This window comes from Phyllobates terribilis, unplaced genomic scaffold (genome assembly GCF_046119375.1).
Source record: "Phyllobates terribilis strain yellow unplaced genomic scaffold, ASM4611937v1 Scaffold_2__4_contigs__length_985480577, whole genome shotgun sequence".
Lineage (NCBI taxonomy): Eukaryota > Metazoa > Chordata > Amphibia > Anura > Dendrobatidae > Phyllobates > Phyllobates terribilis.
In genome coordinates this window covers 976597797-976618871 of record NW_027362762.1, presented here as the reverse complement: position 1 = coordinate 976618871, position 21075 = coordinate 976597797, and the positions used below count along the sequence as shown (strand labels likewise).

The window sequence follows — 21075 nt, the reverse complement described above, 5'->3', positions numbered from 1 at the left end:
GCCCTCACTGTCTCTGGAGCAGATTCCCGGTTCCCTCTCTGTCTCTGGAGCAGATTCCTTGTGCCCTCACTGTCTCTGGAGCAGATTCCCTGTGCTCTCATTGTCTCTGGAGCAGATTCCCGGTTCCCTCTCTGTCTCTGGAGCAGATTCCTTGTGTCCTCACTGTCTCTGGAGCAGATTCCTTGTGTCCTCACTGTCTCTGGAGCAGATTCCCGGAGCCCTCACTGTCTCTGGAGCAGATTCCCGGAGCCCTCACTGTCCCTGGAGCAGATTCCTTGTGCCCTCACTGTCCCTGGAGCAGATTCCCTGTGCTCTCATTGTCTCTGGAGCAGATTCCCGGTTCCCTCTCTGTCTCTGGAGCAGATTCCTTGTGTCCTCACTGTCTCTGGAGCAGATTCCCGGAGCCCTCACTGTCTCTGGAGCAGATTCCCGGTGTCCTCACTGTCTCTGGGGCAGATTCCCGGTGCCCTCACTGTCTCTGGAGCAGATTCCCGGTTCCCTCTCGGTCTCTGGAGCAGATTCCCGGAGCCCTCACTGTCTCTGGAGCAGATTCCCGGTTCCCTCTCTGTCTCTGGAGCAGATTCCCGGTGTCCTCACTGTCTCTGGGGCAGATTCCTGGTGCCCTCACTGTCTCTGGAGCAGATTCCCGGTGTCCTCACTGTCTCTGGAGCAGATTCCCGGTGCCCTCACTGTCTCTGGAGCAGATTCCCGGTGCCCTCACTGTCTCTGGAGCAGATTCCCGGTTCCCTCTCTGTCTCTGGAGCAGATTCCTTGTGCCCTCACTGTCTCTGGAGCAGATTCCCGGTGCCCTCACTGTCTCTGGAGCAGATTCCCGGTTCCCTCTCTGTCTCTGGAGCAGATTCCTTGTGCCCTCACTGTCTCTGGGGCAGATTCCCGGAGCCCTCACTGTCTCTGGAGCAGATTCCTGGTGCCCTCACTGTCTCTGGAGCAGATTCCTGGTGCCCTCACTGTCTCTGGAGCAGATTCCCGGTTCCCTCTCGGTCTCTGGAGCAGATTCCCGGTGCCCTCACTGTCTCTGGAGCAGATTCCCGGTGCCCTCACTGTCTCTGGAGCAGATTCCCGGTTCCCTCGCTGTCTCTGGAGCAGATTCCCGGTTCCCTCGCTGTCTCTGGAGCAGATTCCTTGTGTCCTCACTGTCTCTGGAGCAGATTCCCGGAGCCCTCACTGTCTCTGGAGCAGATTCCCGGAGCCCTCACTGTCTCTGGAGCAGATTCCCGGTGTCCTCACTGTCTCTGGGGCAGATTCCCGGTGCCCTCACTGTCTCTGGAGCAGATTCCCGGTTCCCTCTCGGTCTCTGGAGCAGATTCCCGGTGTCCTCACTGTCTCTGGGGCAGATTCCTGGTGTCCTCACTGTCTCTGGAGCAGATTCCTCTTGCCCTCGCTGTCTCTGGAGCAGATTCCCGGAGCCCTCGCTGTCTCTGGAGCAGATTCCCGGTGCCCTCACTGTGTCGAGACAGTGAGGGCACCAGGCCTCTGATTTTACATGGATATTGGGACCATAAAACTTTCACACCACTAATCTAATCCAATTAAGGATTCCCTCTCTAAGCTCAGTTTGTTTGTTTATTTAAATGTCCATTTATTATCTTCATATACCGCTGCTTCTCACTAAATTAGAATATCATCAAAAAGTTAATTTATTTCAGTTCTTCAATGCAAAAAGTGAAACTCATATATTATATAGAGTCATTACACACACAGTGCCCAGAGTACCGGACCATATCCCCGGCCGCGATACTCCAAGTAGCCAAGGGTGTGGAAGTGACCAATGCACTGAATGAAAAGGCAAAAACCTGAGCCCCTCTTATGTATGACCAGACCCAGCAAGGGGACCAGAAGAGGCGAGCATAAAGACATTTCACATGTTGTAATTGTGGAAAGCCTGGACACATAGAGAAATTGCAGCCCTCCTAGACTCAGAGGAGAGCATGGTAACCCCCCCCCCCATGCACGCTTCTCCAGCGGGGGAGTCAGGGTCCCACTAAGCCATAAATGCTGGGCAGCTCCTCCTGGATTAGTCTGCAATGTGCCCTCCTCATGCATGATAACATCACATTCACCATTGCACTACTCTAAATCCAGCCACCTTGTTGCCTCTGGAGGGGGTGGTAGTGATAATGTGGGTGACCTGCCAGTTGAACCAGAAGAAGAACATGACTGTGTACAAATAATGTCCCACGGGGGGTTTCAGTCATGTCACCGATGTCCCACTAGATAACCCAGACCATGAGCTCTTTGTGGATGGATCGTGGTATGGAGTGGATGGCCGGTTCTTCACTGGATAAGCTGCTGTTTCCCTCCATGAAACCATAAAAGGAAAACCGCTGCCCCCACACATCTGCGCAGGAAGATGAACTCCGTGCCCTAGAAGAAGCCTGCAGACATGCTGAAGACCAGACTGCCACCATTTATGCAGACAGGCGCTATGCCTTTGGCATACCTCCCAGCGACAGACAACACTATCAAGAAGTATAAATCTATCCAACGCCTGATGGAGGCCTTACTTTTAGCCGAGAAAGTTGCCATAGTGAAAGTCAAAAGCCACGCGTGAAGGACAACTCAACCACAGCTAAAGGCAACCACCTGGCCGATCACACTGCAAACTCTGCAGCTTGCCAACCAAGAAACAACCCTGCCAGGGTGACAGCTGCACAGGTGGCCTCCACTGCGGACCCACCTGTGACCTACGACCTTTTCCAGAAGGTACAACAACAGGCTGGTGCTGAAGAATTCACCAGATGACAAGAGAAGGGGGATGTGTGTAGCGCCGGCGTCCCTGCCCTCTGCTAGGCAGGGACGCTGTTCCCCTCACCTCTCTGCTCCGTGCCCGGCGTCCTCCTCCCGCTCTGCTGGCAGCGCGCGCTCCTTCCCGGCCACTGTGCTTAGGGCGCGCGCGCGCGCTCTCCCTCCCTCTTAAAGGGGCCGCGCGCGCCGTCCTAAGGAGTCCCCGGCCAATGGCCGGAGGACTTCACCATATATAAGGCACCTCCTCCAAAATGGAGGTGCCCGAGCAATGTTGTTGCACTGTTCACTACTCTGCTTCAGCCCTCAGGTCCCGTTGCCAGTTACCTGCCTGATTCCTGCCAGAGTCCTGCCTGTCTGCTGTCTTATTCCTGCCTGATATTCTGCTACCTGCCTGCTAGCCTGAGGTCCGACGGTCTGCCTTACTACTCCTGTCAGTCTGTCTAAGGACCAGCTTGCCCGCTCACCTGGGAGCGCTCATCTGCTGCCTGTCTGCTAGCCTACCTGGAGGCTCTGCCGTCACGTGCTGTGACCACCTGCCTGTCCAGTGACTCCTGCCCGCTCACCTGGGAGCGCTCATCTGCTGCCTGTTTGCTAGCCTACCTAGAGGCTCTGCCGTCACGTGCTGTGACCACCCGCCTGTCCAGAGACTTCTGCCCGCTCACCTGGGAGCGCTCATCTGCCGCCTGTCTGTTGGTCTTCCTGGAGGCTCCGCCGTCACATGCTGTGACCACCCGTTTATCCAGAGACTCTCGCCTGCTCACCTGGGAGCTCACGTCTACCATCAGCCGCCACAGGTCGTACCAACCCTTTACCCAGAGACTGCCCCGGTCACTTGCCGTGACCATCTGCCCGTTCACCCAGAGACTGCCCCGGTCACTTGCCGTGACCATCTGCCCGTTCATCCAGAGACTGCCCCGGTCACTTGCCGTGACCTCCTGCCCGTTCTTCTAGAGACTGTCCCGGTCACCTGCTGTGACTGCCTGGCTGGTCGCCACCCGCTCCCTTACAAGGACCGCCCCCTTGTATAGTAGCTCAGAGGTTCCGCCTCCCAGACCCGTTACAGTTTGCTCGGGCCATGGAACCCGGTGGCACCCAAGCTCCCTCGCTCTCGGACCTGTGTCATGAACTGTCCCGTCAGAGGTCCCAACAGGAGTCCATCCTGGGTCACCTGCGGAATGTCAATTCTCGCCTGGACACTCTGACTGCTCCGCCAGCAACCTCCGCCAGTGCCATGACTCGCAATCCGGCAGCTCCGCTGTCCACTAATACCATGGTATCCTACCCCGGACCCCGGCTTTCTGCACCTCCTCGCTTCGGAGGCGACTCCGCCCAGGCTCGGGGCTTCATAAATCAGTGCACCCTGCACTTTGAACTCCTGTCCCACCAGTTTAACTCCGACCGGGCCAAAATTGCCTTCATCATGTCCCATCTCACCGGGGAGGCCCTGGCCTGGCTAAATCCTCTATGGGAGAGAGGAGACCCCCTGGTGTCCGACTTGCCTGCCTTTCTCATGGCTTTCCGGAAAGTCTTCGACGAACCCGGACGGAAGACCTCATCCGCATCATCACTGCTACGCCTCCGTCAGGGAAGTCTCACCGTGGGCCAATATGCCATACGGTTCCGTACCCTTGCCTCGGAGCTGGCCTGGGATAACGACGCTCTGGTATCCGTCTTCTGGGAGGGTCTGTCCGGCCGTATTAAAGATGAACTTGCCGGTCGGGACATTCCTACCACTCTCGATGACCTAATAACTCTTGCCACCCGGATTGACCTACGGTTCCAGGAGCGTGCCAAAGAGGTCACCCGTGAGAGGAGGTTTCCACGTCTAGCTCCTACTTTTCAGAAATCCGTCTCTCCCCAGGTACACTCTCCTGAGCCTATGCAGGTCGACCAGACCAAGATGGTCAAAACCCGTCAGGACTTACGCCGTGCCGAGGGGAGCTGCTTCTACTGTGGCAGTAAGGAGCACCGGATCCGTGCCTGCCCGGAGAGGTCGGGAAACGCCTGTGTCTAGGTTCGCTCAGAGAGGTCGACCTAGACAAGAATAAATCCTCTCCATCTCTGCTGCTGTCAGTCTCAATTGTCTGCGGGGAGAACCGTTATTTCGAACTAGCCCAACTTGACTCTGGAGCAGCCGGGAATCTTATTTCACAGTCCCTGGTAGAGAAATACCGCATCCCCACCAAACCTCTGGCTGTACCCTTGTCTGTTGCTGCCGTGGATGGGGGTCTCTTACCACGCCCCATCCAACTCATCACCGAATCCATTACTCTGCAGGTGGGAATGCTGCATTCTGAGAGTATCTCCTTTCATGTTCTGCCTGGACTCTCTCACGCCCTCTTGCTAGGTCTACCTTGGCTCCAGAGACATGCACCCGTGCTTGACTGGCAGACCGGAGAAGTCCTTCGCTGGGGACAGGACTGCCATAAGACCTGTCTGGTTCCCGTCCATCCCGTCCGTCCTTCTCCTACCCCAGCTAATCTACCTGGACTTCCGATTCCTTATTGGTCTTATGCTGATGTCTTTAATAAAAAGGAGGCAGAGACACTACCCCCTCATAGACCATACGACTGCCCTATCGACCTGTTACCTGGTACTACTCCTCCCCGTGGGCGTATTTATCCATTATCCGCTGCTGAGACCCGGTCGATGTCCGAATATATTGAGGAGAATCTGGCCAGGGGATTCATCCGGAAATCTACCTCCCCGGCGGGAGCAGGCTTCTTTTTCGTCAAAAAGAAGGACGGCTCTCTCCGTCCCTGTATAGACTATAGAGGCCTTAACCAGATCACGGTGAAGAATAAGTACCCCCTTCCGCTCATTCCGGAGTTATTTGATCGTCTGAGGGGGGCTAGAATCTTCACCAAACTGGACCTCTGTGGGGCGTACAACCTGGTTCGTATCCGTCAGGGGGATGAATGGAAGACGGCATTCAACACCCGGGACGGCCACTATGAATATCTGGTAATGCCCTTTGGTCTCTGTAACGCTCCTGCCGTCTTTCAAGAGTTGGTCAATGACATCTTCCGGGACCTTCTCTACTCCTGCGTAGTGGTGTACCTGGACGACATCTTGGTCTTCTCTCCGGATCTCCAGACTCACCGGAGGGACGTTCGTCAGGTCCTGCTCAGGCTCAGGCAGAACCACCTCTTCGCTAAATACGAGAAGTGCCTCTTTGAGCAGACCTCGCTTCCGTTTTTGGGCTACATTATTTCTCAGATCGGCCTACGAATGGATCCAGAGAAACTGTCTGCCATCGAGAAATGGCCTCGACCGGAGCGGTTGAAGGCCATTCAGCGGTTCCTGGGCTTCGCCAACTACTACCGCCTCTTCATACCGCACTTCTCTTCCCGGACTGCCCCAATTTCCGCGCTCACCCGTAAGGGTACTAATCCCAAAGAGTGGCCACCCGAAGCAGAGGAGGCCTTTCTTTCCTTAAAACAGGCCTTCTCTTCCGCCCCGGTGCTACATCGCCCGGACGGCAACAAGCAGTTCTTCCTGGAAGTTGACGCCTCCTCCTCTGGAGCCGGAGCGGTACTTACTCAAAAATCATCTTCCGGGAGGATGGTAACTTGCGGCTTCTTCTCTAAACTCTTCTCCTCCTCAGAGCGCAATTATTCCATAGGAGACCGAGAGTTATTGGCCATCAAACTGGCATTGGAGGAGTGGCGTTACCTGCTCGAGGGGGCTCTTCACCCGGTAATAATTTACACTGACCACAAGAACTTGGCTTACCTCCAGCATGCCCAGAGACTTAACCCGCGCCAAGCCCGGTGGTCCTTGTTTTTTGCTCGCTTTGATTTTGTTCTTCATTTTCGCCCGGCTGACAAAAACGTCAAGGCGGACGCCTTGTCTCGATCCTTTCTGGTGTCTGATCTCGAGGAAGATCCGAAACACATCATCGATCCCGCCAGAGTAATGCAGGTGGCTCCCGTGAGTCTAAATCGTCTCCCTCCCGGAAAGACGTTCGTATCAGTACCTGATCGGGAGAAGATCCTTCACTGGGGTCACTCGTCTAAACTGGCTGGCCACGCCGGTCAGAAAAAGACCCTCCAGCTTATTACCCGGCACTACTGGTGGCCTACCCTGCACAAGGACGTAATAGACTTTGTTTCTGCCTGTGTGTCCTGCGCCCGCAACAAGGTTCCGAGACATCTGCCAGCCGGTCGCCTCCTTCCGCTTTCTGTACCTGCTGCCCCCTGGCAGCATATAGCAATGGACTTTATAACTGACCTCCCAGTCTCTACCGGTTGTACGGTCATTTGGGTGGTCGCTGACCGCTTCTCCAAGATGGCTCATTTCGTTCCCCTGCCAGGCCTCCCGTCTGCACCCGAGCTAGCGAAAGACTTTATTCGTCACATCTTTCGTCTTCATGGCCTGCCCCTCCACATCGTGTCGGATCGTGGGGTACAGTTCACCTCACGCTTCTGGAGAGCCACTTGTAAACTGCTAGACGTCACCCTGGACTTCTCTTCCGCTTACCACCCACAGTCCAATGGTCAAGTGGAGCGGATCAATCAGAACCTGACCAGTTACCTCCGGCACTTCGTTAATGCCCATCATTCAGACTGGGTGGATCTCCTACCATGGGCCGAGTTCTCTTATAACAATCACGAGAGCGAATCCTCCTCCAAATCCCCGTTTTTTGTAGTCTTCGGTCAGCATCCTCGGATTCCTTTTCCTGTCTCCACCTCTGTGGACAACCCGGCTGCGGAATCTCTCGTTAGCAAATTTTCCTCCATTTGGGAGAGTACCCGGTCCGCACTCCTTCAGTCGTCCGAACGGATGAAAAGACACGCTGACAAAAAACGCCTGGATCCTCCACAATTTCGTCCTGGAGATAAAGTCTGGCTCTCATCTAAATATGTCCGACTCAAGATACCTACTTACAAGTTAGGGCCTCGGTTCATCGGTCCTCTGGAGGTCATCAGTCAGATCAACCCGGTGGCCTATAAATTGAAACTCCCGGCCAACTTACGGATCCCTAACTCCTTCCATGTATCTCTCCTCAAACCTGTGGTACTTAACTCTTTTTCCAAGTCTACAGGTACGCCTCCTGCTCCGGTTTCTGCTGAGGACGAGTTTGAGGTAGAGAACATTCTTGCCACCAAAAGGGTAAGAGGAAAGACCTTTTTTCTAGTAGATTGGAAGGGGTTTGGTCCTGAGGAGAGAACGTGGGAGCCCCGGGAGAACATCCATGCCCCGCTCATCCTTGCTAAATTTCTGTCTGGCCTAAAAAAGGGGGGGCCTAAAGGGGGGGGTACTGTAGCGCCGGCGTCCCTGCCCTCTGCTAGGCAGGGACGCTGCTCCCCTCACCGCTCTGCTCCGTGCCCGGTGTCCTCCTCCCGCTCTGCTGTCAGCGCGCGCTCCTTCCCGGCCACTGTGCTTAGGGCGCGCGCGCGCGCTCTCCCTCCCTCTTAAAGGGGCCGTGCGCGCCGTCCTAAGGAGTTCCCGGCCAATGGCCGGAGGACTTCACCATATATAAGGCACCTCCTCCAAAATGGAGGTGCCCGAGCAATGTTGTTGCACTGTTCACTACTCTGCTTCAGCCCTCAGGTCCCGTTGCCAGTTACCTGCCTGATTCCTGCCAGAGTCCTGCCTGTCTGCTGTCTTATTCCTGCCTGATATTCTGCTACCTGCCTGCTAGCCTGAGGTCCGACAGTCTGCCTTACTACTCCTGTCAGTCTGTCTAAGGACCAGCTTGCCCGCTCACCTGGGAGCGCACATCTGCTACCTGCCTGCTAGCCTACCTGGAGGCTCTGCCGTCACGTGCTGTGACCACCTGCCTGTCCAGTGACTCCTGCCCGCTCACCTGGGAGCGCTCATCTGCCGCCTGTCTGTTGGTCTTCCTGGAGGCTCCGCCGTCACATGCTGTGACCACCCGTTTATCAGAGACTCTCGCCTGCTCACCTGGGAGCTCACGTCTACCATCAGCCGCCACAGGTCGTACCAACCCTTTACCCAGAGACTGTCCCGGTCACTTGCCGTGACCTCCTGCCCGTTCACCCAGAGACTGCCCCGGTCACTTGCCGTGACCATCTGCCCGTTCACCCAGAGACTGCCCCGGTCACTTGCCGTGACCTCCTGCCCGTTCTTCTAGAGACTGTCCCGGTCACCTGCTGTGACTGCCTGCCTGGTCGCCACCCGCTCCCTTCCAAGGACCGCCCCCTTGTATAGTAGCTCAGAGGTTCCGCCTCCCAGACCCGTTACAATGTGCAGTCACCAGAAGGACTGTGGCATTTGGGGGACAAAGTTTGCCTTTCCCGAGTTCTGTATCCTATGATAGCTCAAGTCATCAACAGCAATACCCACCAGTCATAGACTGCCATTACAGACCTCATCCACCGCCATTGGTAAGCTCCTGGGTTCAGTGTCACTACAGCCAAACACGTTCAAGCCTGTCTGACCTGAGTTCTCAACAACGCGAGACGCACCACCAAGATGCCTATGAGACACTCACCGAGGCCCATGTACCCGTCCCAGCGTCTTCAGAAGGACTACATTCAACTTCCCAAGATGTAAACCTACGAGTATGTACTTGTCTGTGTCGACCTCTTCTCAGGATGCACAGAAGCGGACCCCGAGTGTAAAGCCACCGCCGAGGCGACAGCAAAGAGACTGATCTCAGAAGTCGTCTGCAGATATGGGGTAAATTTCACAAGATGTGTCCAGATTAAATTAATAGTACTTCCGAACATTCAATTATTACCACAAAAGTTTTTTACCAGGATATATAAAGATTACCCAGTAAAACATGAAGTACCAAAATAATTTTAAAATAAATATTTTATTTAGACATATTAAAAATCAGAATTAGACCATAAAAAGAGAAAGGTACCAAACATGAGGAGGCAGGAGAAACAACACTGAAATCTTAGGAAAGTTTGAGCAGTCTTATAATAATTTGATTATGCTGTGAATGAAGCACTAATCACAAATGAAAAGAGTGTAGTGGTGTAATATATAGCAGCATAGGATGTCAAAAAGAAATTAATTCATCATGCCACACATTGGATCAAATCAACAGGGCAGCAGTGCTGTGACATACTAGTGCTCTCGTGCATACAGATGTATAGACCCGCATTATTCATTAATTGCTGTTAGTGACAGCAGGAGATCTTTATTTATTTATATGCACTGAATCGATCACTTCGGCCGCAGGTGCTGCCCATGCAATTAATGAATAATGCGGGTCTATACATCTGTGTGCACGAGAGCACTAGTATGTCACAGCACTGCTGCCCTGTTGATTTGATCCAATGTGTGGCATGATGAATTAATTTCTTTTTGACATCCTATGCTGCTATATATTACACCACTACACTCTTTTCATTTGTGATTAGTGCTTCATTCATAGCATAATCAAATTATTATAAGACTGCTCAAACTTTCCTAAGATTTCAGTGTTGTTTCTCCTGCCTCCTCATGTTTGGTACCTTTCTCTTTTTATGGTCTAATTCTGATTTTTAATATGTCTAAATAAAATATTTATTTTAAAATTATTTTGGTACTTCATGTTTTACTGGGTAATCTTTATATATCCTGGTAAAAAACTTTTGCAGATATAGGGTGTCTGAGACCATGAAGAGTGACGGAGGCACCCACTTTACCGGAGAAGCAAGGCTGGAAATAATGGCCGCCGTGAGAGTGGAAAAGGTCTTCATACAGTATACCATCCAGAAAGTAGGGGTAGAAAGATTGAATAGGACCCTGAAACTGAAAATCCAGAAATCCATGACTGAAACGGGCAGACCATGGACAGACTGCTCGCCCCTTGCACTCTTCTCAATTAGGTATATCTCCAACAAAAAGACAGGCCTCAGCCCATATGAGGTGTTATTTGGGTCAGCCCCTAGGCTTGGGTTGTATTTTCCACAGCGGCTCCAGATGCAACATGATAGGCTGTCTTCTTATTGCACTTTCAAGACGCTTGTCTAACATATACTCTCGAGTTTACTCTTTTCTTCCAGATTCTGTGGAAGTGAAGAAAAAAATCTGGCACTCATAGAGTTACAGAAAGAATTAGATTTATTAGTAAAGTAATCCAAAAATAGTGACGTTTCGGTCTAAAGGACCTTCTTCAGACAGTTTGCATATAGTTCACTGCATGTGACAGCGCTGTGGGGAATAGGGGTTCAATGCCCATAGGATTTGCACCAGATTCTGTGGAAGGGAGCCCCCCCCCCCCTGCAGCCCGGAGACTGGGTGGTGGTCAAAAGACGCGTCAGGAGAGCCCTTGAGCCTTGATTTCATGGACCCTTCCAAGTTCTGCTGACAACAGAGATGACGGTCAAGCTCGAGGGAAAGCCCAACTGGATCCATGCCTTACACTGCAGGAGGACAGCCGAGCCCAAGAAAGCCGAGTGTTGTGGATGCACACCCTGGGCCTTATCCTTTTTACCTTGGTAAATGGGGGTTCATCGAGGACTATGTCCCAAGAGAGAAAGAATGGCTTTTGTCCAGCCAGGTTTCCGTAATGCCCACCACATCGTACTCTGTGACCGACATAAGAGTCTTCAAATCATTCATTTTATTTGCTAGACTTCTTGCATTTGCCAGCAAACATTTAATACTATTAGCACATTTGTTACTCCTACTCCGCTCTCTACTTTCCTTGCGTATCCCAGTCCCCCTAAATCCTGATTAACCCCTAATGTCTCATTATCTCTATCTATTCCCCCAGATCCTAGTTTAAAAGCTCCTCCATCCATCTGACCCTTTTTCCCCCTGCACAGCTGCACCCTCCCTAAGCTCTCGCTGTCTTTTTAGTGATGCTCGTGGCACCGGCAGTATTTCTGAAAACACCACCTTGGAGGTCCTGGCCTTCAGCTTCTCTCCTTGTTCCCTGTAATATTTTTTAAGGACCTTCCACCTCCCTCTAACTTTGTCATTGGTACCATATCCGTAATATGCCGAACCCGAGCACCCGGCAGACAACACACAGTCCAGCATTCATGGTCTCGGCAGCAGATGACCCTGTCTGTCCGCCTAATTATAGAGTCCCCTACCACCAACATCTGTCTGGCCTTTGCTGCACTCCTATTTCCCTCCTTCTTACAGCAGTCGTCTTCCTGGCTGCTAGGAGCAATGTCCTGCTGTAGTGATCCCGGTCCTGGGCCCGCCGTAGTGATCCCGGTCCCGGGCCCGCCGTAGTGATCCCGGTCCCGGGCCCGCCGTAGTGATCCCGGTCCCGGGCCCGCCGTAGTGATCCCGGTCCCGGGCCCGCCGTAGTGATCCCGGTCCCGGGCCCGCCATAGTGATCCCGGGTCCGCCGCAGTGATCCCGGTCCCGGGTCCGCCGCAGTGATCCCGGTCCCGGGTCCGCCGCAGTGATCCCGGTCCCGGGTCCGCCGCAGTGATCCCGGGCCCGCCGCAGTGATCCCGGTCCCGGGTCCGCCGCAGTGATCCCGGTCCCGGGTCCGCCGCAGTGATCCCGGTCCCGGGCCCGCCGCAGTGATCCCGGTCCCGGGCCCGCCGCAGTGATCCCGGTCCCGGGCCCGCCGCAGTGATCCCAGTCCCGGGCCCGCCGCAGTGATCCCAGTCCCGGGCCTGCCGCAGTGATCCCAGTCCCACCATAGTGGTCCCGATCCCGCCGTAGTGATCCCGGTCCCATCGTAGTGATCCCGGTCCCGTCGTAGTGATCCCAGTCCCGTCGTAGTGATCCCAGTCCCGTCGTAGTGATCCCGGTCCTGGGTCCGCCTTAGTGATCCCGCTCCTGGGACCGCCTTAGTGATCCCGCTCCTGGGACCGCCTTAGTGATCCCAGTGCTGGGCCCGCCGTAGTGATCCCAGTCCTGGGCCCGCCGTAGTGATCCCAGTGCTGGGCCCGCCGTAGTGATCCCAGTGCTGGGCCCGCCGTAGTGATCCCGGCCCTGGGCCTGCCATAGTGATCCCGGTCTTGGGCCCGCCGTAGTGATCCCGGCACTGGGCCCGCCGTAGTGATCCCGGCCCTGGGCCCGCCGTAGTGATCCCGGCCCTGGGCCCGCCGTAGTGATCCCAGCCCTGGGCCCGCCGTAGTGATCCCGGTTCTGGGCTCTCCGCAGTGATCCCGGTCCTGGGCCCGCTGTAGTGATCCCAGCCCTTGGCCAGCCGTAGTGATCCCAGTCCCGGGCCTGCCGCAGTGATCCCAGTCCCACCATAGTGGTCCCGATCCCGTCGTAGTGATCCCGGTCCCGTCGTAGTGATCCCAGTCCCGTCGTAGTGATCCCAGTCCCGTCGTAGTGATCCTGGTCCTGGGTCCGCCTTAGTGATCCCGCTCCTGGGACCGCCTTAGTGATCCCGCTCCTGGGACCGCCTTAGTGATCCCAGTGCTGGGCCCGCCGTAGTGATCCCAGTGCTGGGCCCGCCGTAGTGATCCCGGCCCTGGGCCCGCCGTAGTGATCCCGGTCTTGGGCCCGCCGTAGTGATCCCGGCACTGGGCCTGCCGTAGTGATCCCGGCCCTGGGCCCGCCGTAGTGATCCCGGCCCTGGGCCCGCCGTAGTGATCCCGGCCCTGGGCCCGCCGTAGTGATCCCGGCCCTGGGCCCGCCGTAGTGATCCCGGCCCTGGGCCCGCCGTAGTGATCCCGGCCCTGGGCCCGCCGTAGTGATCCCGGTTCTGGGCTCTCCGCAGTGATCCCGGTCCTGGGCCCGCTGTAGTGATCCCAGCCCTTGGCCAGCCGTAGTGATCCCAGTCCTGGGCCCGCCGTAGTGATCCCGGCACTGGGCCCGCCGTAGTGATCCCGGCCCTGGGCCCGCCGTAGTGATCCCGGCCCTGGGCCCGCCGTAGTGATCCCGGCCCTGGGCCCGCCGTAGTGATCCCGGTTCTGGGCTCTCCGCAGTGATCCCGGTCCTGGGCCCGCTGTAGTGATCCCAGCCCTTGGCCAGCCGTAGTGATCCCAGTCCTGGGCCCGCCGTAGTGATCCCAGTCCTGGGCCCGCCGTAGTGATCCCGGCCCTGGGCCCGCCGTAGTGATCCCGGCCCTGGGCCCGCCGTAGTGATCCCGGCCCTGGGCCCGCCGTAGTGATCCCGGTTCTGGGCTCTCCGCAGTGATCCCGGTCCTGGGCCCGCTGTAGTGATCCCAGCCCTTGGCCAGCCGTAGTGATCCCAGTCCTGGGCCCGCCGTAGTGATCCTAGAACACAACCCAAAAGAGAACAAAAAAAAAAAAAAGGTAACAATCTTTATTAATCATGTAATAAAAATATCAGACAAATTCCAATAGAAGATAAAAATGAGAAAAAAGCGGCAACAAATTGCCATGTCCGAGGCAGATGAGATATATATTTCCATCAGTTTGGCCATAAAGCAAAATCTAGTTTTGGAAATTGACTGGAGCCAACTTTTCCTCCGATAACGCTGCTGTATATTCCTCTGATAACACTGCTGTATATTCCCCGGTAGCGCCGCGGCGTGTTCCACCGGTAGCGCCGCGGTGTGTTCCCCTGGTAGCGCCTCTGTGTTCCCCCGGTAATGCCGCAGTATGTTCCCCCGGTAACGCCGCGGTATGTTCCCCCGGTAACGCTGCGGTATGTTCCCCCAGTAACGCCGCGGTATGTTCCTCCAGCATTACACGTGTTTCCTGCCATCATAACGCTACAGTTCGGAGCAGATTGCGGGGAGCCGAGTCCTTCACACCGCCGCAGTCTGATGTCTCGGAGGTGGATCCACAACACGACCAGTGAGACTTGCCGGGATGACCTTTGTGGCCGTGGCCACAACCCTGGAAGCCGCCTGTATCGGATGACAATGGTTATGCAGATAAGATACGGTGTAGAAGGACATTAGTCGGGATCAGCAGTGCGGCATGTACCTGGCATTGTCGCCCCGCAGCCGCAGCGGGCATCCTTCTGGCCACCACTAGAGCAGAATGTGCAGCAGTGATAGATGCCGCAGTGCGGGCGCAATGATCCCCTCACAGACACAGTAAAAGGGGAACCCTGTGGAGAAAACATGGATGTCAGGAGTGTGCCTCCATCACATGCTGGCACCGTGCCCGCGTGTCGCCGCCTCTTACCTGGATATGGCGGCCTTTTATACACACACTTATGGAGATCTGGCCCGGCTCTGTTGGCGTGTAGGATATCTGATATGTTCCGTCTTGGTTATCCTGGATGGAGGCCGGCACAGACCTGTGTGACATGAAAAGACATCAAGAATGACATGAGTGAGATAGCGAGTGGCTCCACGGTCTACGAGCGGCCATTATCTGCTGCCGTTCAATGACCGGAGGGAAAATCCACATTCATAACACGACCTGCAGTGCTGAAAAGTGTGGCCCCAAATTATCAGGACACGGACATGATGTGTGCACCAATGTGACAGGCACTGAGTCTACGGCTATGGGGGACACTAAATGTCCGACACCAGTATTGATGACACCGAGCATCCGGCGCCGGTATTAGGGGCACTGAGCATCCGGCGCCGGTATTAGGGGCACTGAGCGTCTGGGACCGGTATTGATGGCACTGAGTGTACGGCAATGCTATGAGGGGCACTGAGCGTTCGGCTTCGGTATTAGGGGCACTGGGTGTACGGCAATGCTTTGAGGGGCACTGAGCAACCCAGCTACACTGAGGGACACCGAGCATCCTAAAACACTATGAGGGGCACTAAATGTCCGACACCAGTATTGTTGGTGGCGGAGTGTACGGCAAGGAGGGGCACTAAGTGTCCGGCGCCGGTATTAAGGGCACTGAGAATCCAGCACCATCATGAGGGACACTGAGCGTCCGGCAACGCTATGAGGGGCACTGAGCAACCCAGCTACACTGAGGGACACTGAAAACACTATGCATCCAGTAATGGTATGAAGGGCACTAAGCGTCCAGTATAACGGGCACTGTGTGAGAGGCACATCTGGCGCTGTCAAAAGGGGTACTGGGTGTCCAGCAATGGTACGAGGGGCATGGAGTGTTTGGCACCATTATGGGGGGCACTGAGCATCCAGTAATTGTATGAGGGGCACTGAGCATCCGGAATAAGTGGCATTGAATGACTGGCACTGCTATGAGAGGCATTGAGCATCTGGCACTGGTATAGGGGGCATTGAGCATCCTGCACCATTGTGGGGAGCACTGTGTGACTGGCTCTGATATGAGGGGCACTGTATGGCTAACATCTGTCACAACTCTGTTGTCAGATCTCCCGGGGCCAGGGGCTCCTTCCCTGTCCCTAACACTAGGGGTGCCCTAGCTATCCCTGCTCCCCAGATTACTTCTGCTGTTGCACGTACCTTGCTGAACTTCTGACTCAGCCCTATATCTGTCCACCTTCCCCACCCAGGGAAGTAGGGAGTAATAGTGTATGAATATACACAAACTAGACTAACAAGAGAGGACGTACAGGGATAACTGAAAATACCAATCATACAAATATGCACTCATAGACAACAGAAAGGAACAACAGGGATAAAGGGAAGGAAAAACAAACTGGAGAGGAAGAGGAATTGCACACAGCTGAAACACCAAGCAAAAGTCACATATAAACACTCCAAACGCCTTTACCAACAACCGACACCCCCAACTCCAGAACCAGGCAGTACAAGACTAACACTGGCAATCCAGTACATATAGGAAAAGGGAGTGGTTAACACTGAACAGCTGAGATCATCCAAGCTGGGAAGCTTCAGAGACTCCAAGCTGAACAGATTAACCCCTACACTGCTAACAGAAACCGGCTGCTTTTAATATGAAGAAGTGCTTCTGATAAGTGCACGAGTACATGAAATGAGACGCTGCGGTCTTCTGGCCCCTCTCTGTCGTGGTAAACCTGTGACAACACCTTGATGAGAGGCACTGTGTTCCCTCTCGTCAGTGTACTTTTACCCAGAGTATTCCCAATAAATACTTAAAGAAAAGTCCCAACAAAATTGTTATTTCACTGACTGTCCTAGTTACCTATGCAATGATGTGTAAGTGTATTATTATACTCACCAATCGCCATCTTCTCCGATTTCCAGTGCCGCTCCGGTGGTCTTCATACCCACGAAACCTGCAAACAGACTAAGCAGCTCACACGGGTTTATGTGAGAGCCGACAGTCGCTTTCTCTGGCTAAGTCTATGGAGTCTCGCTCTGAGCCTCCATCTAATGCTCTATAGACTTACATTTTCAGCTAGTATCTCCGCCCCACACAGTGGTCCCTGCGCGAGCCGGCAAAGAGGAACGGTCAGGTGGGACCTGAACTGTGCTGGCAACCGGAGAAGATGGCGATCGATGAGTATAGTAATCCACTTACAGATCATTAAATACTTTAGGTAATTTGGACAGTTTATGAAATAAGAATGTTGTTGGGACTTCTTCTTTAAATACGGTATTGAATAATAGTCTGCAATTTTGAGAGACCACTAGTACTAATCAATCAATACTGGAGCCACAGTCATAAAGCAATTATCTAGACCCAGCAAATCACCAGGCTCCTACACTGGAAAAAAAAGACCCAGCACACCACCGGGCATCTATTCTTGAGAGAGGAGACCCAATACACCAGGCACCCAGGCATCTATTCTTGAAAGAGAGGCGACACGATACATCAACTGGGCATCTATGCTATGAAGAGAAGGCTCAATACACCAGCCAAGAATCTATTCTCAAGAGAGGAGACCCAATATACACCCAAGCATCTATTCTTGAGAGAGGAGACCCAATACACAACCCAGGCATCTATTCTCGAAAGAGAGGAGACCCAATACACCAACTGGGCATCTATGCTATGAAGACAAGACTCAATACACCAGCCAAGAATCTATTCTTTAGAGAGGAGACCCAATACACAACCCAGGCATCTATACTCGAAAGAGAGTAGACCCAATACACCAACCGGGCATCTATTCTGGAGAGAGGAGACCCAATACACAACCCAGACATCTATTCTTGAGAGAGGAGACCCAATCCACCAGGCACCAAGGCATCTATTCTCGAAAGAGAGGAGACACAATACACCAACTGGGCATCTATGCTATGAATAGCAGACTCAATACACCAGCCAAGAATCTATTCTCAAGAGAGGAGACCCAATATACAGCCAAGCAACTATTCTCGAAAGAGAGGAGACCCAATACACCAACCGGGCATCTATTCTGGAGAGAGCAGACCCAATACACAACCCAGACATCTATTCTTGAGAGAGGAGACCCAATACACCAGGCACCCAGGCATCTATTCTCGAAAGAGAGGAGACACAATACACCAACTGGGCATCTATGCTATGAATAGCAGACTCAATACACCAGCCAAGAATCTATTCTCAAGAGAGGAGACTCAATACACAACCCAGGCATCTATTCTCGAAAGAGAGGAGACCCAATACACCAACTGGGCATCTATTCTTGAGAGAGGAGACCCAATACACCAAGCACCCAGGCATCTATTATCGATAGAGAGGAGGCCCAATACACCAACCGGGCATCTATGCTACAAAGAGAAGACCCAATTCACCAGCCAAGCATCTATTCTGGAGATAGGAGACCCAATACACAACCCAGGCATCTAGTCTTGAGAGAGGAGACCCAATACACCAGCCTAGCATCTATGCTAAGAAGAGAAGAGCCAATAAATCACTTGGGCATCTATTCTCGAGAGAGGTGACCAATACACCACCTGGGTATCTATTCTGGTGACAGGACCTGACCCACCACTCACTCAAACATCAACTCATGAGATAGAAGAACCAACGAATCACTCAATCACACAATGTCTATTCAGCAGATAGAAGACCCATCACACAGCCCTGGCATCAATCCTAAAGAGACCAAACCCACCCACCAAGGATCTATTCTGGAGTAAGGAGACCATCCAACCATCCTGACATCCATCTTGGATAGAAGAGACCAAACCCAACACTTAGGAGACCCAGTTTGCTGTCCAGCATCAAAGGATCCATGGAGAGAGACTGACCTGCCGGATTCTTTGTGCAGGATGGTGACTTTTGGTGGTGCCCCTTTATGTTCCTGCTGATCTCTGGATTTGGTGTTACAGGTGAGGGTGAAGTTGGTGAGCTGTCCCTGCTGGACGAGCCGCAGACCTGGGTGCAGTCATGGAGGACACAAGGTTAGTAAACCTTATATTTTTGGTTCTATCACTGCTGCAAATGTGGAAGTATATGAAGTGCTCACCTTGTCCACTGCCCTGGCACCTCCTGGGATCTATGCCCCCGCGCTGCACCATGCCGTATACCTGGTAGCCCTGGCACAGGCCGGCCTCCTCCTTGGCACTGAATACAATTTTGTTGGACTCTGCCTGGTCCACTTGGCTGCGATCTCTGCTGTTTAGCTCCTTTAAGCGGCCAATTACCAGGGCCTTAGTGCGAACAATATGGAGGTCTGGTCCGTGGTCCAGCAGGCCTTGTGTGAATGCAATGGCTGTACCTAGGTCGGTCAGCTGCTGTTGTATCCGAGCTCGCTGCAGGCACAGGGCTTGGTCTTTATGGCGCATTTCCTCCTCTATATCCTGGAGAAGCCGGACTCTGTGCTCCTGAATGGCGCGGATGTACCCGTCCGTGAACGCCACAACTTCCTTCCGTGCCAGGTCTGCACTTCTCTTTAATTCTTCTCCTGCTTCTTGTACAGTATGGAGTGCAGTGTCCAGCGCCTGCAGCTGAGGGCCACACTGCACCAAACTCCCCTGCAGCTGCGCACGATGCCTCGCTGCAACGTCCGAGACTGCGCGAATATCGTGTCCTGAGTGCAGCACCAGAGCGCAGTCCCGACAGGAGAGAAGAGTGCAGGACGCACAGAACAGGAGCAGCTCCTCCAGAGGGTGCAGCGCACAGGCGGGCGCTGGAGACAGCGAGGAGCCAGGAGGGAGGTCCTGCAGGGGCAGCACCGAGTGACCGCACGTCCGCCTCTGCCGCCTGGAAACACAATGTACAGAAGTATTACCAGAGGAATCTCATCAGCGGGGGGCGGCAGTGATAGATGATCACATGTCATTATATCAGTGATGTCATCACCGGGGGCGGGGCTGACAACTCTCACTATATACAGGCTGGTTGTCAGCAGTGATAGATGATCACATGTCATTATATCAGTGATGTCATCACCGGGGGGCGGGGCTGACACCTCTCACTATATACAGGCTGGTTGTCAGCAGTGATAGATGATCACATGTCATTATATCAGTGATGTCATCACCGGGGGGCGGGGCTGACACCTCTCACTATATACAGGCTGGTTGTCAGCTGTGATAGATGATCACATGTCATTATATCAGTGATGTCATCACCGGGGGGCGGGGCTGACAACTCTCACTATATACAGGCTGGTTGTCAGCAATAATAGATGATCACATGTCATTATATCAGTGATGTCATCACCGGGGGCGGGGCTGACAACTCTCACTATATACAGGCTGGTTGTCAGCAGTGATAGATGATCACATGTCATTATATCAGTGATGTCATCACCGGGAGGCGGGGCTGACACCTCTCACTATATACAGGCTGGTTGTCAGCAGTGATAGATGATCATATGTCATTATATCAGTGATGTCATCACCGGGGGGAGGGGCTGACACCTCTCACTATATACAGGCTGGTTGTCAGCAGTGATAGATGATCACATGTCATTATATCAGTGATATCATCACCGGGGGGCGGGGCTGACACCTCTCACTATATACAGGCTGGTTGTCAGCAGTGATAGATGATCACATGTCATTATATCAGTGATGTCATCACCGGGGGGCGGGGCTGACACCACTCACTATATACAGGCTGGTTGTCAGCAATAATAGATGATCACATGTCATTATATCAGTGATGTCATCACCGGGGGGCGGGGCTGACACCTCTCACTATATACAGGCTGGTTGTCAGCAGTGATAGATGATCACATGTCATTATATCAGTGATGTCATCACCGGGGGGGCGGGGCTGACACCTCTCACTATATACAGGCTGGTTGTCAGCAGTGATAGATGATCACATGTCATTATATCAGTGATGTCATCACCGGGGGGCGGAGCTGACACCTCTCACTATATACAGGCTGGTTGTCAGCAGTGATAGATGATCATATGTCATTATATCAGTGATGTCATCACCGGGGGCGGGGCTGACACCTCTCACTATATACAGGCTGGTTGTCAGCAGTGATAGATGATCATATGTCATTATATCAGTGATGTCATCACCGGGGGCAGGGCTGACACCTCTCACTATATACAGGCTGGTTGTCAGCAGTGATAGATGATCATATGTCATTATATCAGTGATGTCATCACCGGGGGCAGGGCTGACACCTCTCACTATATACAGGCTGGTTGTCAGCAGTGATAGATGATCACATGTCATTATATCAGTGATGTCATCACCGGGGGGCGGAGCTGACACCTCTCA

At 53.6% G+C, this 21075-nt stretch overlaps 1 protein-coding gene across 1 annotated transcript in view; it reads right to left on the bottom strand.

Moving 5' to 3' along the window:
* Positions 1 to 13909: 13909 nt before the first annotated feature.
* The window catches only part of TRIM45 (tripartite motif containing 45), a 65901-nt gene continuing 58735 nt past the window's right edge, over positions 13910 to 21075 (bottom strand). Inside the window, exons 2-6 of the mRNA XM_073668748.1 lie at positions 18854 to 19590; positions 18636 to 18762; positions 14757 to 14871; positions 14553 to 14679; positions 13910 to 14473 (exon numbers count right to left, since the gene is read on the bottom strand). Of these exons, the coding sequence (XP_073524849.1) occupies positions 14328 to 14473; positions 14553 to 14679; positions 14757 to 14871; positions 18636 to 18762; positions 18854 to 19590 (1252 nt within the window). The 3' untranslated portion in view covers positions 13910 to 14327. The remainder of the gene's footprint in view (positions 14474 to 14552; positions 14680 to 14756; positions 14872 to 18635; positions 18763 to 18853; positions 19591 to 21075) is intronic.